The sequence below is a fragment of the Triturus cristatus genome, chromosome 7 (assembly GCF_964204655.1).
Source record: "Triturus cristatus chromosome 7, aTriCri1.1, whole genome shotgun sequence".
Lineage (NCBI taxonomy): Eukaryota > Metazoa > Chordata > Amphibia > Caudata > Salamandridae > Triturus > Triturus cristatus.
Window position 1 is genome coordinate 1533819265 of NC_140590.1, and position 18149 is coordinate 1533837413.

An 18149-nucleotide genomic window follows, 5' to 3' on the forward strand; every position below is an offset into this window, starting at 1 on the left:
AACCGGCTAAGGGCAGATTAGAAAATGTAAATTGGGGACTAACTCTACGCAACGGCCTCATGCCTGTTAACGTCATCCCCATTCTCAATGTGAGAGATTGTGGAGTCTAGAAAAGTGAAACCAGTCTCCGACAAGCTACTTTCCTTTCCAGAGTTAGGAAGGCTTGAGCTACTAGGGTACTGAATGTTAAATTAGGATAATTGTTTGATCAGGGTGAGTGTGGAAGGTGGGATCTCATGACCTTGATGGTAAGTTTTCTGTGTACAAGACCAAATTGCTATGCTGTATTTCCCTTTGCTAACCAACTGTCCAAGTAAGGGTAAAAACAAACTCCCTGGGAGCTGAGGATAGCCTCCAGCAGGTAAGGTTTATTCAGCATCTCATTACACAATTTGCAGCACAGGCAGGAGACTTCAACTGCCCTACAACTCAAGAATATACATTTCAAACATCTACAACATTCTAATTTTAAATAAGAAGGAACAAGCAAGATAACCCAACACATCTCCCCAGTACAACATGTAAAGAATGACTGCCTATAAATAACTAATTTCAAAATAAGCTAAATGATCGATCTGCAAAAAATAAAAAAACTGATTCTACATTTATACACATACATTAAGTTTAGTCTTAAAAATTGCTATTCAACTTATAACCTCATACTCTACTACCCTGGAAGCAGAACTCGCTGGGGTAGGAGGTCCCACACAACCCACTAAATATATTATTGGGTGTCATAGAAGGGTTAGACGGATCAAGAGCAGACAATACATTTCTTGGGACCACCCTTGTAGTGGCCAAACCAGACATAGCAATGGCATGGAAGAATCCCTCTCCACCCACTATACCTAGATGGTGCAGAGGGGTAGATTGGTGTGCCGCGCACAAACTCCCACTCTACGAGGCCTGGGGCTGTCTGGCTAAACATCAAAGGGTGTGGGGTAAATGGCTAAATGTCTTCCTCATCTTTCCAAAACTTATTATAGTGGCCGCTGAGGATCGAGATTTAACAATGTATACTGTCACAAGAGTGTTTGCTTACAGGATGTCACATGTTGTGGTGCTGATATACATGCTGTACCGTTTGTATTATGTTTTTACCATTATCTCTTGTAAAATCAATAAAATTGACTATAAAAAAAAATTGCTATTCAATTCAAAATACAATCATGTAACTTTAATTAAAGACTGGTATTCATGCACAATTTCCTTAAAGTAACATCAGAAACTACCTTAAGTTTCCGCAACAAACCTACAGGATTATGTTGCATTCCAACAATAGATAATTTATTCTTGTTCCAACACTTTCAATCAACCAATATTACTGAATATTTGTTTACACAAACCCCCTCATTCGGTATGGAAAATCAGGAAGATTTTTTCACTACCCTGAATAAAACTTTCATCCTTACATAATCTACTTCCTTAACATTAAGTGCTCTGCTCTCAGTTGTGATATACTTTATTTGAACCTCTCTCTGCTTCTCATTCACTTTTTGCAAAACCTTATCAAGATCATTTTCCTCTTCATCCGAGATCATTTTCCTTTTCATCCATAGTCGATTCTTTTTTGTCCAGGCAATCTTTCTTTAAATAACACAAAAGGAGAAACCTTGGTCTCTGCATTAGGTGTGTTGTGGAGAGCCCAGACTAAATTCCTTACTTCTTGCTACCAATCTAAACCATTCACTATTGATAATTGTAGGTTTTCCTTAATTATTCCATTTTAACACTCAACCAAACCACTGCATAATGCTATAATGAAGTAGCAATGTGCTTAATACCTAAATTAAATAGTAAAATCTTACACTCCTAAGAAGTAAACTGAGGGGCATTTTCTGTGACAATCTCCCCGGAACCCCCTCTCAGAAGAACTTTCTCAAAACATCCTCGACCACAGAAGAGGTAGTTTTTATGCAAAAAAAAGCCACTTCCAACCACCTAGAATAAAAATCAATAAAAGAAACTTAACATGCCCATTGCTTACCACCATCAATTATGTCAATGTTCAATTTAGACAACGCATTCTCAGGAACAGCAAACATAGGACTGGATACCGTAACTTCGTTTATATCATATACAAAAAATTATTTTCATTCCAGCACATAGTGCTCTATATGCTGGTCCACATCCGTCCACCAAAACAACTTTCTCACCCTTCTTTTCATGGTTCTCATGCCAAGGTGTCAGTCATGGGCAAACTACACAGCTCTTTTAATTAAGGAAATAGGTACCACCAACACTGTGAAGCAATCCACCACCACTGATATCTCAGATTAAATTTTCCTAACAGCATCAACAAGATTATAATTCAGTTTGCCTCTAGGTCAACCTTTACTGACATATTGCATTACTTCTGTCATTGTGGCATCTTGACTCAAATCAACTACCCATTCTGACTTCAGAAATAGCATTGTTATTGAAGCACGTTAACACACTAACAACTATGTCTTCTTCCTCCATCATGCTCATTCTCTAATCCTCATTGTTGGAATTCACTGGTAACCTCGACAAACAATTTGCCATCATATTTTTCATTCCAGGAATATACTCAACCTTGTAGCAGAACTCTTGCATTCTACATTGCCACTTGGCTATTCTGGGAGTCCACTTACCAGCCCCCATTGGTGGTAAACATGTCAATCAAGGGTTTGTGATCAACTCTTACTACAACCTCTGTGCCCCACAAATTTTGCCGAAAATGGTTTACACCCCACCAACAAGCCAAGGCTTCACGTTCTACAACAGAGTATGATGCCTAACCACCCATAAGACAATGACTGGCAAATGCTACCACTTCATCTGTACCATTTTTACTTTGCAACAATACTGCTCCCAAACCATACTGACTGACATCTGTGATGACAATACTGGGATCAAGCAGTTTGAGGAGTATAGTATTGACTATTTCTCTTTTTACATCCTCAAACTTCTGCTCACACAGATCACTCTTAACAAGTTTTTCCTCTTTTCCAATAACGGACACAAGGCATAAATTATTTCTGCACAATGAGGATTGAAACATGAATAGAATTCCATAATTCCCATGAATGATCGCAACTGATCCTTCCCTTGAGGAACCTGTGCTTCAATAATGGCTTTAACAAAACTTTCCTTTTGTTCTGACGATTTAATGCCCGAAAAAGTTACTTCAGATACACCAAACTTACATTGTTCTACTTTAAGAGTGACTTCTTTCTGTTCTAGAAGATTCAGGACTAATGTTAACCTCCTGTAATGGCTAGCTCTGTCATTGCCAAATACCAACACATCATCCTGAAAACACAGAACACCCTCAACATCCTTGGACACCACGGCCATAAGACATTGAAAAACATTTGATGAAGATGCTATCCCGAATATTCCCTCTGAAGTAACAAACAATGTTGGGTGACAAGAATCTTAATGTAAAATTATTTTGTGGCATGAGGAGGCCATATCGAGTGTTGAAAACAACTTTGCACTCTTGATCAATGACACCATTTCAGTAATGTTAGGGAGCGGGTGACGGTCCACCCAAATTCTGGAATTTAATCCCAGACATCAACACACATTCAGTTCAGTTATACTTTATTTACAATTTTTCTTTGCATAAAAGGAAATGCAGATAATACATTCAAAATAAAATTGACCATATAAAATTCAATTATAAAAACAATTTTATCAGTAATTACAATTTTCATATAATAGTTATTCCACCGCTTATAAATTAAACATTCAAGGACAAGACAATGCAATACACCCCCCCCCCCCCCCCAAGTCTATCCCCGCACCCTTTATCCTATAGCAGCAAACATGTGCATCAATAACTTATCCTTTCTAGTCACTAGATTGTTTTCCTGCGTTTAACAATAGCCCATAAATACATTGCCAATACCAAATAGACATCAAGCTGTTGGAGATGGATCATTGCTTGTTTATACTGTCTGAAATTAGTTGAGCGCAGAAATGGAATCAAAATAGCTTTTCTCTGTTGAGAATAAAATGAACAAAAAAAACTGTGATTATAAGCTGATTGTTCTGAAACCCCATCGCATGGGCAACGTGACAAATGTTTAAGATTGTGGGTTTTGAGGGAGGAGCCTAGCGCTTGACCAAGATGGCCGCGTGAGCTTAGAGCTCCCGAGACCCTCGCGCCCTCCGTCGACTATCCTGTCTCTAATCCTGATTGTATGCATGGCATCGTGTCGCTGAGTTGCCAGGGAGGCGATTGATGCTGCCTGCGGTCGGATCGTCCATCGGGAACCGGACTTATGACTGGCGAAAGATTGCGGCCTAACTCCCGGAGATGCCAGGGGCTAGAGTTGGCAGGATGCCCGACTCCTAGTTGATCAACAACGGCCTGGTGAGGTGTGAACTGTCGGACGGAGGCCCTCGCTCTTTCACTTTCGGTTTCGTTCCCTTTGTCTGCCCGGACACTGTAGTGCTCTGGGTGGCTTTATAACCCCGGGGACGCTCGGCGGGCTACTTTGGAAGAACAAGGCGGACCTGCTCACTCTTTATACCTCTCTCTGAGAGGGGACGGTCTTCACTGCATTGGACTGCCTGGAGTCCATTATGTCGGGCAAGGCAGAAGGAGATCGGCTGAAGACTAAGTCCACCAGGCGGGGAACGTATTCCCAAGTCAACAGTATGGACCGATACGCCCTCCTGAAGACATCGCCGAGTGGATCGAGCCAGGCGCCGGATGCCCAGAAGGAGGACTCGCCTGGGACACCGGAGCTCTCCCTGCAGGATGTCATGGGCGCGCTTGATGGGATGCAGACCTCGATGGGGCGGCAATTCGAGGCCCTGGCACATAAGGTGGATGCCATCCTGGTGGATGTCAACTTGATCCGCTCGGACCTGGGCAAGACAAACGAACGCGTTAAGGACCTGGACCACAAGACCACGGGCCTCACTGATGAGGTTGCGGATCTGCAGAACGAGGTCCGGAAGCTGAGGGCCGAGAGTGACCTCGCCGCCCGCCGGCTGGAGGACTTCGAGAGCCGGTCCAGGCGCAACAACGTGCGCGTCATCGGGGTCCCGGAGTCCTCAGATGAGGCTTCGGTGGACCTGCTTGTGGAAGATTTGGTCCTCAATCATCTGAAGCCTAAGGGCCTTGGAAAGTTTTTTGCGGTGGAAAGGGCCCATAGAGTGCCGGGCGGACGGCCCAAGGCGGGTGCCCCGCCGCGGCCGATTGTCGCCCGGCTCTTTCATTTCCGAGATCGGGACGCTATCCTGCAAGCTTCGAGGGTGACGGGCCCAGTCCCCTTCCAGAATGCGTCGGTGAATTTTTATCCGGACTTCACCCAGCAGGTGCAGAGACAGAGACAGAGCTTCCTGGGGGTGAAGCGAAGACTTCGGGAACGGGACCTAAAATATGCCATGCTTTTCCCCGCCAGACTACGGGTGGTGCATGAAGATCGGACATTCTTTTTTGACTCTCCTGTTATGGCCGACGAATGGCTGGACGCTTTGCCCCGGCGACGGACCGGGGACGACACAGCTGAGCATGGAGACAGTGGCCGGGATGGACAGGGCTGATATCTCAAAGCCGGCCTGACTTGATTTGACCATATTTGAAGATTTGAACAGAGTGCAGTAACTGTGGAGGGTTGCGGGAGGACGAGGGGTGCTCTTTTCCTCCCTTGGGGTACTTTTTGTAGATTTTTGTTTTTGTAGGGCGACAGGCACACTGCAAGTTGGGGGGGCTTTTTAAGCTGCAGCAGGGGTGCAGGGTGGGGGGAGTTATGGGGAGTTTGAATTTGTTGTTGGGGGGTTTATTTCTGCAAGGCATGATGATTATCCTCAGGGTTGTTCCATGGTGGCGCCTCGGGTGTGGGGTGGGCCTCTTTCCGTTTGAGGATGGGGGGTAGAGGCCTAAGTGTTATAAGCTGGAATGTTAATGGTTTGGGGGATCGCATTAAGAGGGGGATTGTTTTGCAATTTCTGAAACGCTCAATGCCAGACGTTGTACTGCTGCAGGAGACGCATCTCATAGGCAATACGTGCTATGCCCTGAATAGGAAGGGGTATAAATTCATTGCACACTCGGGATTTTCTTCTGGGTCCAGGGGTGTGGGCATCCTTGTTAGAGCATCGCTGCCCTTTGAGGTGGACTCCACCATTGTTGACGATAGGGGGAGGTTTGTGGCGGTGGCGGGGCGGTGGGAAGGAAGGACTTTGGTTTTGGTTTCGGTTTATGTCCCGCCGGCCCTGCAGGCCGCCACATTTGCTGAATTGGGCAGGGCTTTGCTGACTCTCCCGGGGGGCATGCTGGTAGTGGGAGGGGATTTCAACGCTGTGGGCTCCGGACTGCTGGATAGATACCCGCCCAGGGACACAGGGGGGGCTCAGAAATGGCTTCCAGACCTCCTGGACACATTTGGCCTGATAGACTGCTGGAGGCTCCGGCACCCCACACAGAGTCAATACACGTTTCACTCCGGGGCGCATGGTAGCCTCTCCAGGATTGACTACCTGCTCACTCTGGCCGCACATGCCTCGTTGATATCCGAGGCGAGGCACATGGCACGTGGTATCTCTGATCACTCGCCAGTGTGGATCCGGCTGGATCTCGGTCGGGAGGGAGGAGGGAGGGTGGCCCCCATTAACCCATGGTATTTCCGAGACCCCAAGATGCGCAGCGCCCTGGTAAAGAAGGTAGATAATTACTTTAAGGACAATCTGGGAACCGTGGACTCGGCGATCTCGCTGTGGGAAGCTTTTAAGACCGTGCTTCGGGGGGAGGCCCTCTCCCTGGTGGTGACTGCCAAGAATCGGAGGGATTGCGAAGTGCGGCAAGTGGAGGAGGAGATTGCGGCCCTTGAGGGGGATATGGAGGAGGAGGTCACAGAGTCCTCATTGCATGAGCTTTGCTTGAAGCAGGCGGAGTATAGGGACCTGGTGACAGAAGCCGCCAAGACCCTTAGCAGGGAACAACAGGGCCGTCTGTATGATGTTGGAGATAAGGCAGGGAAACTCCTGGCGTGGCTGGACAGGAAGGAACGGGTCAATAGAGTGGTGCCAGAGTTGATTGGAGAGGGGGGAGAGGCGATTGTGGAACCTGAGGGGATTGTGGAGTGTTTTGCGGAGTATTTTCATAGGGTTTATTCCTCTGTGTCGGACAGGCCGCCCGAAGACTCGACTGATCTCCTCCGTGATATCGAGTTGCCCTGCCTCTCTGACATAGATAGGGACGATTTGGATGGCGACATCACGGTTGATGAGGTGGCGGGGGCGATTCGCGCGTTGAATTCGGGTAAGGCCTCTGGACCGAACGGACTGCCGATCGATCTGTACAAACTGTTCCCGGATAGGGTCGCCCCTCACCTGCGCGCCATGTTTTTGGAGGCGCGGGGGGATGGGATCCTTCCGTTGGATCAGCGGTTGGCGTCGATCGTGGTCATACATAAAGAGGGTAAACCCCGAGATAGATGCGCCTCCTATCGGCCCATTTCACTCCTCAACGCTGAGCCGAAAATTCTGGCCAAACTCCTGGCTACCCGTCTGATTAGGGTACTTGGCGATCTGGTCCACCCGGATCAATCTGGCTTTATCCCGCACCGAAACACAGCATTGAACCTTAGGCGTCTTCATGGCGTCATCGCCAGGGCGGGCACGCTGCGTGAACCGGCTGTTGTGGCATCTCTTGATGCCACGATGGCCTTTGACACGGTGGAGTGGGCATACTTATGGGCCGTGCTGGCCAAGTTTGGTTTCGGTCGCGGGTTTGTGAGTTGGGTCCGGTTGCTGTACGAGGGGCCACTAGCGAATGTTGTGGTGAATGGTCGGGCATCTACTCCGTTTCAGCTTGGTAGGGGTACTCGGCAGGGCTGCCCCCTGTCGCCTCTGTTGTTCGCCCTCGCCCTTGAACCGTTGGCTGCGTGGATACGTTGGCACCCGGATATACGGGGCCTTCGGTGGTCGCCTGATCACGAGGACCGTATTTCGCTCTATGCCGATGATATCCTGTTGTATCTTGCCTCACCGAAGAAGTCACTTATAGTGGTCTGTGACGTACTCGCATCGTTCGGTAGGAACTCGGTGCTTGTGATTAATTGGGGCAAATCGTATTTGTACGTTCTTAGTGGCGAGGTCCCACCGATCCCTAGAACATGTTCGATACAGGTTGCCCAGCAAGGTTTTGTGTATTTGGGGATTTTTATATCCATGGATCCTGTTGTGCGCTATGAGAGGAACCTGCTCCCCCCCTTGGCACGCTTGAGGCGAGATGTTGAAGGTTGGCGGAGGCTGCCGCTCTCCCTTGTTGGGCGTGCGGCCCTGTTCAAAATGATGTCCCTTCCCCGCTTCCTCTACGCCCTCCAGAACACCTTGGACTGGGTACCGGCCAAATACTTTCGGGAGGTCGAAGGCCTCCAAAGGACGTTGCTGTGGGATGGGCGGCCGCGAATAGCTATTTCAAAGTTGACGCTCCCATGGTACGATGGGGGCATTGCGCTCCCAGACATCCGACGGTACTATTGGGCCACGCAGCTGAGCGCGATCAACCATGGGTTTTACGGCCCTGCCCTTAGCCCTGGGTATGCCATGGATAGGTGGCTGCTGCGCGGAGGCAACTACTACAGGGCGTTGTATTCGCGGTCCCTAGACTCGTCCCTCACGGGGCCCACAGGTGTGGCGGTGCGCGTATGGAAGATGGCGACCGACTCGCTGGGCTGGAAGGATAGGCTCACCCTCGCTACCCCATTGTTTGAATCGGAACGGTTGGGAAGACTCTGGCACACGAAGGGCTTTGATAAGTGGGACCTGATAGGTATATCCAAGGTGGGAGATGTGCTGCATAAGGGGAGGGTAAAGTCCTTCGAGGAGTTGCAGACTGAGTTTGAGCTAGGGCCTTCAGAGTATTTTAGGTATATCCAGCTGCGTCACGCCCTCCGATCAGTCCTTGTGGAGGGTGAGAAGGTGCCGGAGTCCTCTCCCCTTGAGGACCGAGTCCTTGATGGTCATATGCCCGAGAGCACGATTTCGCTCATATATAAGAAGTTGATAAACGTCCGGGCAGACTTGCTATTGGGGCTGAGAGAACAGTGGACCAGGGATGGCCTCGAGTTGGATAATGAGGACTGGCAGTCAGCGGTCTCTTCGCCTAAGGAGGTTGCGATCCCGTCGCGTCTGAGGCTGGTGCAGCTTAAAATACTGCACCGGGTGTATGTTACGGGGCCAAGGCTGGTCCACATGGGATTCTCGGAGGACGGCCTGTGCAGAAGGGGATGTGGTATGGTGGGTACTTTCCTGCACATCATCTGGGAATGTGGTGTCATTGTGGAGTTCTGGAGGAGAGTCCATGCAGTTATGGGGGAGGTGACGGGCATTGTGGTACAGCCGGAGGCGCGGTGCTGCCTCCTGAACGTCTGGGGCCCCACTGATCTCGATGAGGCGCAGACCCAATGGGTGACTCTGGGTAACATGGTAGCTAAAAGGGATATCGCGCGATTATGGGGCTCCTCAGGAACCCCTACACTGACCGCGTGGAAGGAGAACATGGATTGGAGCATGTTTAGGGAGAAGACGGTCTACTGCTCTAGAGGTCGCCCCCGGAAGTGGCATGCCATCTGGGGGCGGTGGAACCAATACAGGGGGGGAATATGTCTTGCCCCGGACCTGGAACCTCCCGAGGAACAGCTTTCCCCCTGACCTACCTTCCAGCACAGTTTGGTTTTGGTAACCGTTCTGGGCCTCTGCTGTTCCCCTTCTTCCTCCGCACACAGTCTTATACTTAGTAGATGAGTGGGGTCCTGCCTCCCCTGGGGGCTTTCGCCATGGGATTTCAATGTTTCTGCCTTGCTGGGGTTTGTTGTGTGTTTTTTCTGTGTTTATTTAAAATTGGACCTTTGCATTACTCATCGTACTGTATCTGGGACACATTACTGTATCTAACTTGCAATGCTGCCGAACCCTCGGGCTGTCGGCTGAATAGCTGTGTCCTGAATTTCGAAATAAAGGTTTTCAAAAAAAAAAAAAAAAAAAAAAAAAAAAAAAGATTGTGGGTTTTAGGTGGAAAGCCCACCATCAGTGGAACAAAATTTAGGTGAAATCTAACCAATATAAAGTGATACTGCAAATTGTGAACTAGTGTAAGATAAGAATTAGCATCACATCCTATTATGGATACCCTATAATACAGAGCTACAGTGGATTTATTTTTGTTTGCCTCCCATCTGATGGCAGCTGCATTCTCTAGGAGATGTGCTTTAGTTTAGTTTTAGGGAAGGTACCACAATCTAGCGGGAAGTCAAACAGTTCATGCAAGCCAATGCTTGCCAATGTGGATTTCACATATCTCAGACATGTTATTGCTTTGGCATGATCCAATCTGAGGCAATCCCTTAATACTGCTTGGCTGAGTGTCAGGCTCTCATTCTTCCAAATAGAAAGCCACAGTAACAGGAGCTAGTTTAGTTGCGTTATTAAGATTAGATAGTCCAAACTCTTTATGAGATATAAAATTAGACCAAGTTTGAGGAAAGTAGACTTTTATCAAAGGAGTCTTCTATACCTTGTAGAGAATCTATTTTTGCTGTACCAAACACAGCCGCCTCATACGTGGCTTTGGCTTGTGAGCGATTGGTTTGTACCCCACTTTCTTTGCAAAGTTAAAGACAGCTGCAGCGTCTCTCTCCAGATTCGGGGCTCTGTTGCTCACCGTATTGTTCCAAGAATTCTCATGTATTAAGACCCCAAGATAGGGAAAAGAATCAACCACCACTACTCTGCGCTGGGCAAGACAAAAAGCTGGACACTTTTTTGATGGTGAGCCTGCGATTAACACAAATGATTTTAACTGGTTTACACGCAGGTCAGGGAGAACATGAACCTAGCTAATTCTTCTATGAGGCGTTGCAGTGCTCTAGTAGTAAGTGCCACGATCACTGAATCGTCTGCATAGAGGAGACTAGGGAGCTGGGCCCCTTCGATATACATAACTTCCTTAGTGCAATCACCAAGGGCATGCTCCATCTACAGGGAGAACAAGAATGGGCCAAGCACACATCCTGGTCTCACTCCACGCTGAATGCCAAATTGCTTAGTGCATTCCCCAGCTCTGTTCAAACTAGTACTTGCTTGATAATCTGTCAATTCCCATGGAGATCATGATATCCCATAGCTTAATATGAGCCAGTGATCAACACACATTCTCAAACTCCTATTATGTTTCCGTGCTCAAACAGCAGGCGATAACCATTCTGAGCTCTCTATGGGCTCTATGATGTCTTGTTGTAGGTTGTCCAGTTCTTTTCGCAATTCTGCTCTGACCGCAAGGGGTACCCTTCTCACTTTGTGGACTACAGGATTTACTATCGATTTAAGTTGAATTTGTGTTTCAATCCCTCTAACTCTCCAAGCTTCTCAGAAAAAACTTTAGGATATTTCAGCTCCCACTCAAAGCTGAAGCTCACATAGTTCTGAATACTCTCATTTAAGCAAAACATGCTCAGGACTACTAGGGTCTAAGATGATTTCTAAATTTCATTGTTCTAACAGTCCCAACAACGATGAGCCATATTTTGCTATATAAACACACCACAACCGGTGCAGATTTGCCTTTAAAGAGTACTTTAATCGGTTTCCCACCATACCCTAGGGGTCTCATAGTCTTGGCCCGTTATAACCACTGTTTATAACAAGCTATGATTGAGAGCTTTGGCATTGACCCAAAAGGCACTTTTGGTTTCTCACAGTGCCTGTCAGAGGATCAAAATAATGGATTTGCTTACCCCAACACTTATCACCAGCCGCCACTGATGCATTATAGTACATGCAGTGTGTAGTTAAAGTCACTTCAGCTTATTCACTAGTATTGAAGCATTTACCTTATGTTGGTATAGCCAGCACTGTGTATCACTTGACAAGTGTTTCTAGATTATTGTCCTTCATCGATCGAGAGTAAAAAGTCAGTTTGAGGCTAGTTGGAAATACTGCTCAATATCTTTCAGGTTAGATAAGTGGGTTTGGTTGGTCCGTCCGATGAAGCAAACCAAGAGTAAAATTTGTAATAGACTTAAATGATTAGGAAAGGATTATCTGCGATACTAGTGATTTTTGGAGGGTTTAATGGCAAAAGCCTAGATAATCCGATCCTTCATCAACAGAGATTCTCTACAGTAGGACAGTCCTTCTGCTGTGCTGGTACAATGATTACAGTGCAACACTTTATTGGAGGAGAGAGAAATGGAATAGTTTTTTGGGGGATTGTTAAGATTATATTGCAAAAACCTTACTTCCCCATCGATCAATCTCTTCTTTGGCAACTCCCGATAAACAGGGCAAGAACGCGAACATTAGGAAGACAAACTATGCAGAACGCATGTGTATTATTATTATTTTTTTTAACTTTTACCTAACCACCGGATAGGCATTTGTCAAAAAGAGCTGACTTAAAAAAGACATGAAAGAGAAGACTGAGAAGAAATGTCAAGAAAAATAAATATTACTCCAAGAAAAGCAGATATCAGCTTCAAAATGTTTTGGTGAATAGACTAAATACTAACTCCAGTGTTCCTTGTTAGAAAAAACAAAAAAATGAACTCCCGGAACAAGACACACACACAATGTTTTTAAGTGGCAGAGAGACATTTTTTATGAGACTCCAGCCTACCACTTATTTTCTTTTTTGAAGAAAGAATTCTAAAGGGCTTGAGAAAGTCATGCATTTTTAATTACTTGCTTATATGAAAAAAATAAGGGCTGACTGAGATTGCCAGCAACATTTCTTAGGAATCAGACTCATTTCTGTGTATAACGTTTTATAGGATCTGCCATGGAAATATTGTAATAGTTATGAATTCCCATGGCAAAGACTATAATGATGGTCATATCATCTTTGGTGAAAAAAAATATACAGAATAAGCTGGGTAAAAGGTGGGACATAGTTGAAGCATATACATTCATAATAGTCTGCAAAAAGAGGGAGAAAACATTTTGAAAGATAAATTAAATGTAGATATAGAATTCAGCACAGTTATTCATTCACATACCATCACACAACTATTGAATGGGCTACTACGGGTCACAGATTATGGTAAATTGGCAAAGTTCCTAATGTTAGCCAATACAAATATGTAATTTTCCTTTATGTCTGATTCCCACAACTCACACAAACAAAAAGAAATTCTACACATTTTAAAAACTTTCCACACCAATGCCCTTATCAGTGGGTCTAGTGTAGTTTTCCAGCCAGGAAATGTGTGGCCTGCCTCAACAGTTCTACTAAGGGAATCTTAATAGCACAGAAATAAATGGCTGCATAGAAATGGACAAATGTGTATTGTTAATAAGACTGGTACAACAAACCAATTTAACTGTAAAGCTAACTAATGAGCTACAACAGTATGTTCATAAATTTGAAAATATAGTCATATTTTTGGTTATTCCATGTGTGGACAACACTTCTCTTCATAATTAACTGCTATATCTTGGAGCAGACAAAAACAGCCATTCAAATACTAAGCATGGTACCTTCACCGGAACTTACATTCACAGCTTCCACTTTGTATTCGTCATCACTCTCTGGAGATGAAAGGTCCAGCAAAATAGGGCACACCTTGTTTTCAATGTCAGTTTGGTCGACTAAATCTTGGTCAAGTAACATTAACAAGGCTTCTTGGCTTGATTTTCGAACCTAAAATGATGAAAACATAGAATCTATTTTTTTTTAACTGTATTTTACTACAGTTTAAATCCGAAACATTGTTGTATAGATCCGGTTATACTAAACCAGTATGAAACATATGTATAAGACATAACACCGTACAAATATTTATAAATTTAGCACTTAGTATAAAAGATTTAGCTAGATGTGCAGAATATCCCTTAGGATTCCACATATCCCTAAGGCTGTTTTGTGCCCAATTGTTTTAATTTTCCACTCAGTGCAGCACAATATCTTAAAAAAGAAACCTCGTTGTAACATTTGCCAATTCGCTTGGAGAACCTTAATTTCCTTGCAAAATCTAAGTGTTTTCTTCCAATCACACATGATTGGGGTCCTGGGAGGAAAACATAATATAGCAATGTCTCGTTTTACAACAGTAGGTACCAAAATCTAAAATCTATGTGTGATTAGCATAGCCATCCATCTACCCCTTAATCATTCATGCAAACTCAGTCACAGCACCTTTAGCTAGCAATCCTCCATGTATTGAGACCTTGTCACCAACAAACTAGCAAAAGCCTCATGCCAGGTGGATCAGGCTCTTCACATATTGCTAGTACCTACGAAATACAAAAATGGTTTATGCACCAAACGTTACACTTTTAACACAAGTTGCATATGATCCTGTGTGTAGTAGTAGTGTGCATGATCTACAGGCTTGGTTGAGAACCTTTCAGTGTAGCAGGCACATATTCCTCTCATACTGGTCCAGCTGTAACTAGGCATGTGAGTTTTAGGTCCATTGTTTTACTGTAGCAGAGATTGATAGGATTTCTAAATCTAAACAAAGTGAATCATTAAATATAGTATTAGGTGGTCACATGCAGGAGCCATAAAGTAGCTGCCAATGTGCTTTAAAAAAAATCTTAGTTATTAAGGCAGGGTACTTTACCTTGCTGCTATCTTTCCTTGTTGCCAAAAGCAATGATGCCTATGTTTAAGAATAGGTGTCTCCTCGTAAGCCCGTCATAGCGTCTCTATTGTCTGGGATACGGTTTAATTTTGCCTGGTTGAAAGTCTTGGTTACACCACAACTCCCAAATCTTAAGCTACTTTATTCACCATGACATACATTTTGACAAAGTAGCAATGTTAGATTTTGTATGATCATACAGTCTTTCAGTTTTCCCAAATAACTTTGATTTGTTTAACTAATCTAACAGCTGATGCTTTCTAATTTTTCACAAATAGCATACACTTTGTTCCATATAGTTATACTACTACTGATTGCAGTAGTGCTGCTGCTGTATGGTATGCTTCTGGAACCACAGTATTTATTATTAGATTTTGTATCCAAACATATGAACAAGGAATTCTGGGCCCATATAACGCATATACATGTGGCAGTAAGCCAATTAAATAAAGCTCTTCAGATATCATGAAGGAAATTGGAAAATAAGTAAAGAAACACTGCTCAATAATGTTCATCACTCTTATGGTCATGCACAATGTGGGATTCTGTAGGTATTGCTTGACTCAGACCAAGAAAGCTGCAAAAAAGGCAAACTGTTTCCCTAAGGCTATTTTTGTTTGATGTAATTCCAAGGTGCAGATCCTTTACTGGAGCAGGCCGAAAAGGGAGGTACTCCAGGTATATTTAGTTTGGCCTACAAGGCAATGAGATGAGCATATATGCCCAGTCTGTGCAATCATTCAACATCAAGCATACGCTAGTCTTGGGGTCAAACTTGTACATTAAAGTATCTTTACATTGAATCACATTTATATAAGACTCTTTGATTACAACTACCTACATGTACCTTTCAATTCCTGCCACAAAACGTAAAGAGATGGCAGAAGCAGTATATATATATATGCAAGATGAAATGAAAAAGAGGTTGAAAAGAGAAGAGGACACAATTAGAGAAAGGAAAGCCTACAAATTCCACAGAGATCGTACTGATTACGAAAGTGGAAGAATCTTTACCTTCGCCAAAAAATATGACTCTTTGAAAGTCTCCAAATTCAAGGGAGGCCAGACTAACAAAAGAATTCCAGCCACTGGATCCAATATGGAGGGAGCTTCCTCGAATTCTGAGCTCAGTTCGGCACCAGAAAGTGAGACGTAAATCGAATCGCGCAATCAGATGCTTCGTTTAATGCCAGCATCACTTTCACTGGCCGATGAAGTTGATTTTTTAGTGGAAGAGTGCAGGCAAACCCTGCGCCCAAGACCACAACACAGCAAAGCACAAGAAGGACAACCAAAATCCGGGAAAGAAGGCGGGCAAGGAAAAGAAAATACCAACAGTAAAACACAACAAAGGAAGCAACAAAAGAGGAATTGGCGCTGTTAGGAAACAACTTAGGCAATACCACTCCAACAGTTGTAAACCTCACAGAAACCATACTTAATAAAGCAGAACAGCAACTTCTTTGACTGGGCCTTTCCTTTTGTCCTGTCAGTTCTTTTAATTATGCCACTACGCGATTTGACGTGTATAAAAGCATCAGGAAATTAAAATTAAAAAAACATTTTCAACAAGTTAATTTGCAGCAAGACAAGCCAAGGAATGAAACTACAAATATTCAATTTGTGCACACTGATCAAGGAGAGATTTCAAATCTCCTTACCCAATCCGATAGAGGCTTTTTAACGGAGATGGAAGAACTGCTGGATGAAAATTCAATTTCCAGCCCCAATATGCAGACAAGTCAAGAAGGCCTTGACAGTGAGACACAATTGAAGCCCAAAACACCTTTCAAACCTCGTTCCACATTCCACCCATTGATGATCAAAGACTCAATTGACAACTTTCATGACAATGTGGTAGCTGGATTAAAGGATTTAAACCACAAAATTAAAAAAACACAATAAAATCAAAAACGAAAAAACAAGAAATCCAATTCCATGTTTTAATGACCAAATTGAAAAAGAACCCAGACATTGTCATACGAACTGCAGACAAAGGCGGAAATGTTGTTCTTTGGAAGAAAAGCGATTACATTGCGGAAGCCATGAAACAACTTAAAGACAATGAATGTTATCGGTGCAGTGACTATCTAACTTTACGTAAAATAACTAAGGAATTTAAGATGTAATTGACTGGGTGGAAAAATATGGGATTGCTGACAGTAGACGAATTTACATTTTTGAAAAATGATCAACCAGTAGTCCCTATCTTATACTTTATTCCAAAGATTCATAAAAATGCACAACAACCACCTGGTAGACCTATTATCTCAGCTCGTAACAGCCTATTTGAAAATGCATCCAGATATGCAGATTATTTTCTGCAGGAACATGTTCAGAGCTTAGCTTCATATATTAGAGATACCAGCGATTTTCTAGTGAAACTTTTGAAGTGTCCATGGCAACAAGATTACTTATTAATGACACTAGATGTGACATCTCTATATACGTCAATCAACCATAGAGATGGATTAAAGGCTCTTGAATTTTATTTGGCCAAAAGAGGACCGCAATATGCTCAACACAGTGCTATGGTTTTAAACATGGTAGATTTTTGTTTAAATAATCATTATTTCCTGTTTGAAAACACCCTTTATCAACAGCTGCGAGGAGTAGCAATGGGGTCCAGCTTTCCCCCCCCCCCAGCTACGCTTGTCTCCACATGGGCTGGTGGGAAGAGCTGGTCCTACCTAATGAACACACTATGTATGTAACTAAAAACATCAAAGCTTGGTGGAGATACATTGATGACCTTTTTATAATTTGGGAAGGGTCAGCTACAGAGGCAGAAGAATTTTTAAGTCAGTTAAACAAAAACTCTCTGAATCTTGAATTTACAGCATCCATCAGCAAGACAACAGAAGTTTTTATAGAGGATGGTAAAATAGAGACCAAACTACATAGAAAACCGACGGCAGGTAACACTACACTACATGCAGGCAGTTCACACCCCAAGCATCTCATCAATAGCATACCATATGGGGAGATGCTCAGACTGAGACGCATTTGTAGCTGTGACAAGGACCTCATTATTGAACAAGAAAACAGCAAAAGAAGATTTCAGTAAAGGGGATACACCACCAAGTGTTTAGAAACTGCCATTCTCAAAAGTCGAACCAAAACTAGGGAAACTTTACTTAACACAAACTCGCACTCTAATGATATAGAAAAAGATCAGGAAAATATGTTCAGATTCATTCTTCAATTCAATAAACAAGAAAGAGAAATCAAAAAATTGATTACAAAAAATTGGCCTTTGGTTCTGAGTGACCCTACTATCGGTCATTTATTGCCAAAAAAACAGCGATCACATATAGTAGGGCTACGTCTATGAAGGACATTCTAGTCCAGAATGATCCATCTAGCCTGAACAAAAATACATGGCTAGCTCAAACAAAGGGTTTTTTCAAATGCAAGGTGTGCAAAGCATGCAAACATGGTACAAATCATACATCATAAAAACCCCTTTCAGCAACAACGAAAATTCCAACACCAAGGCCCTCAACTGTAAATCTGACCATGTTGTTTAAGTGCTGTCGTTTATGTCGTTATGTCGTTTATCAACTATGTGGGCAGCAC

General features: G+C 44.0%; 1 protein-coding gene across 3 annotated transcripts in view; it reads right to left on the minus strand.

Moving 5' to 3' along the window:
* The window catches only part of LOC146812317 (serine/threonine-protein phosphatase 4 regulatory subunit 1-like), a 389023-nt gene that overhangs the window by 135780 nt on the left and 235094 nt on the right, over nucleotides 1–18149 (minus strand). For all 3 annotated transcript variants that reach the window (XM_085619300.1, XM_085619299.1, XM_085619298.1), the window contains one exon: nucleotides 13478–13624. In XM_085619300.1, coding sequence (XP_085475426.1) covers nucleotides 13478–13624 — 147 coding nt within the window. The remainder of the gene's footprint in view (nucleotides 1–13477; nucleotides 13625–18149) is intronic.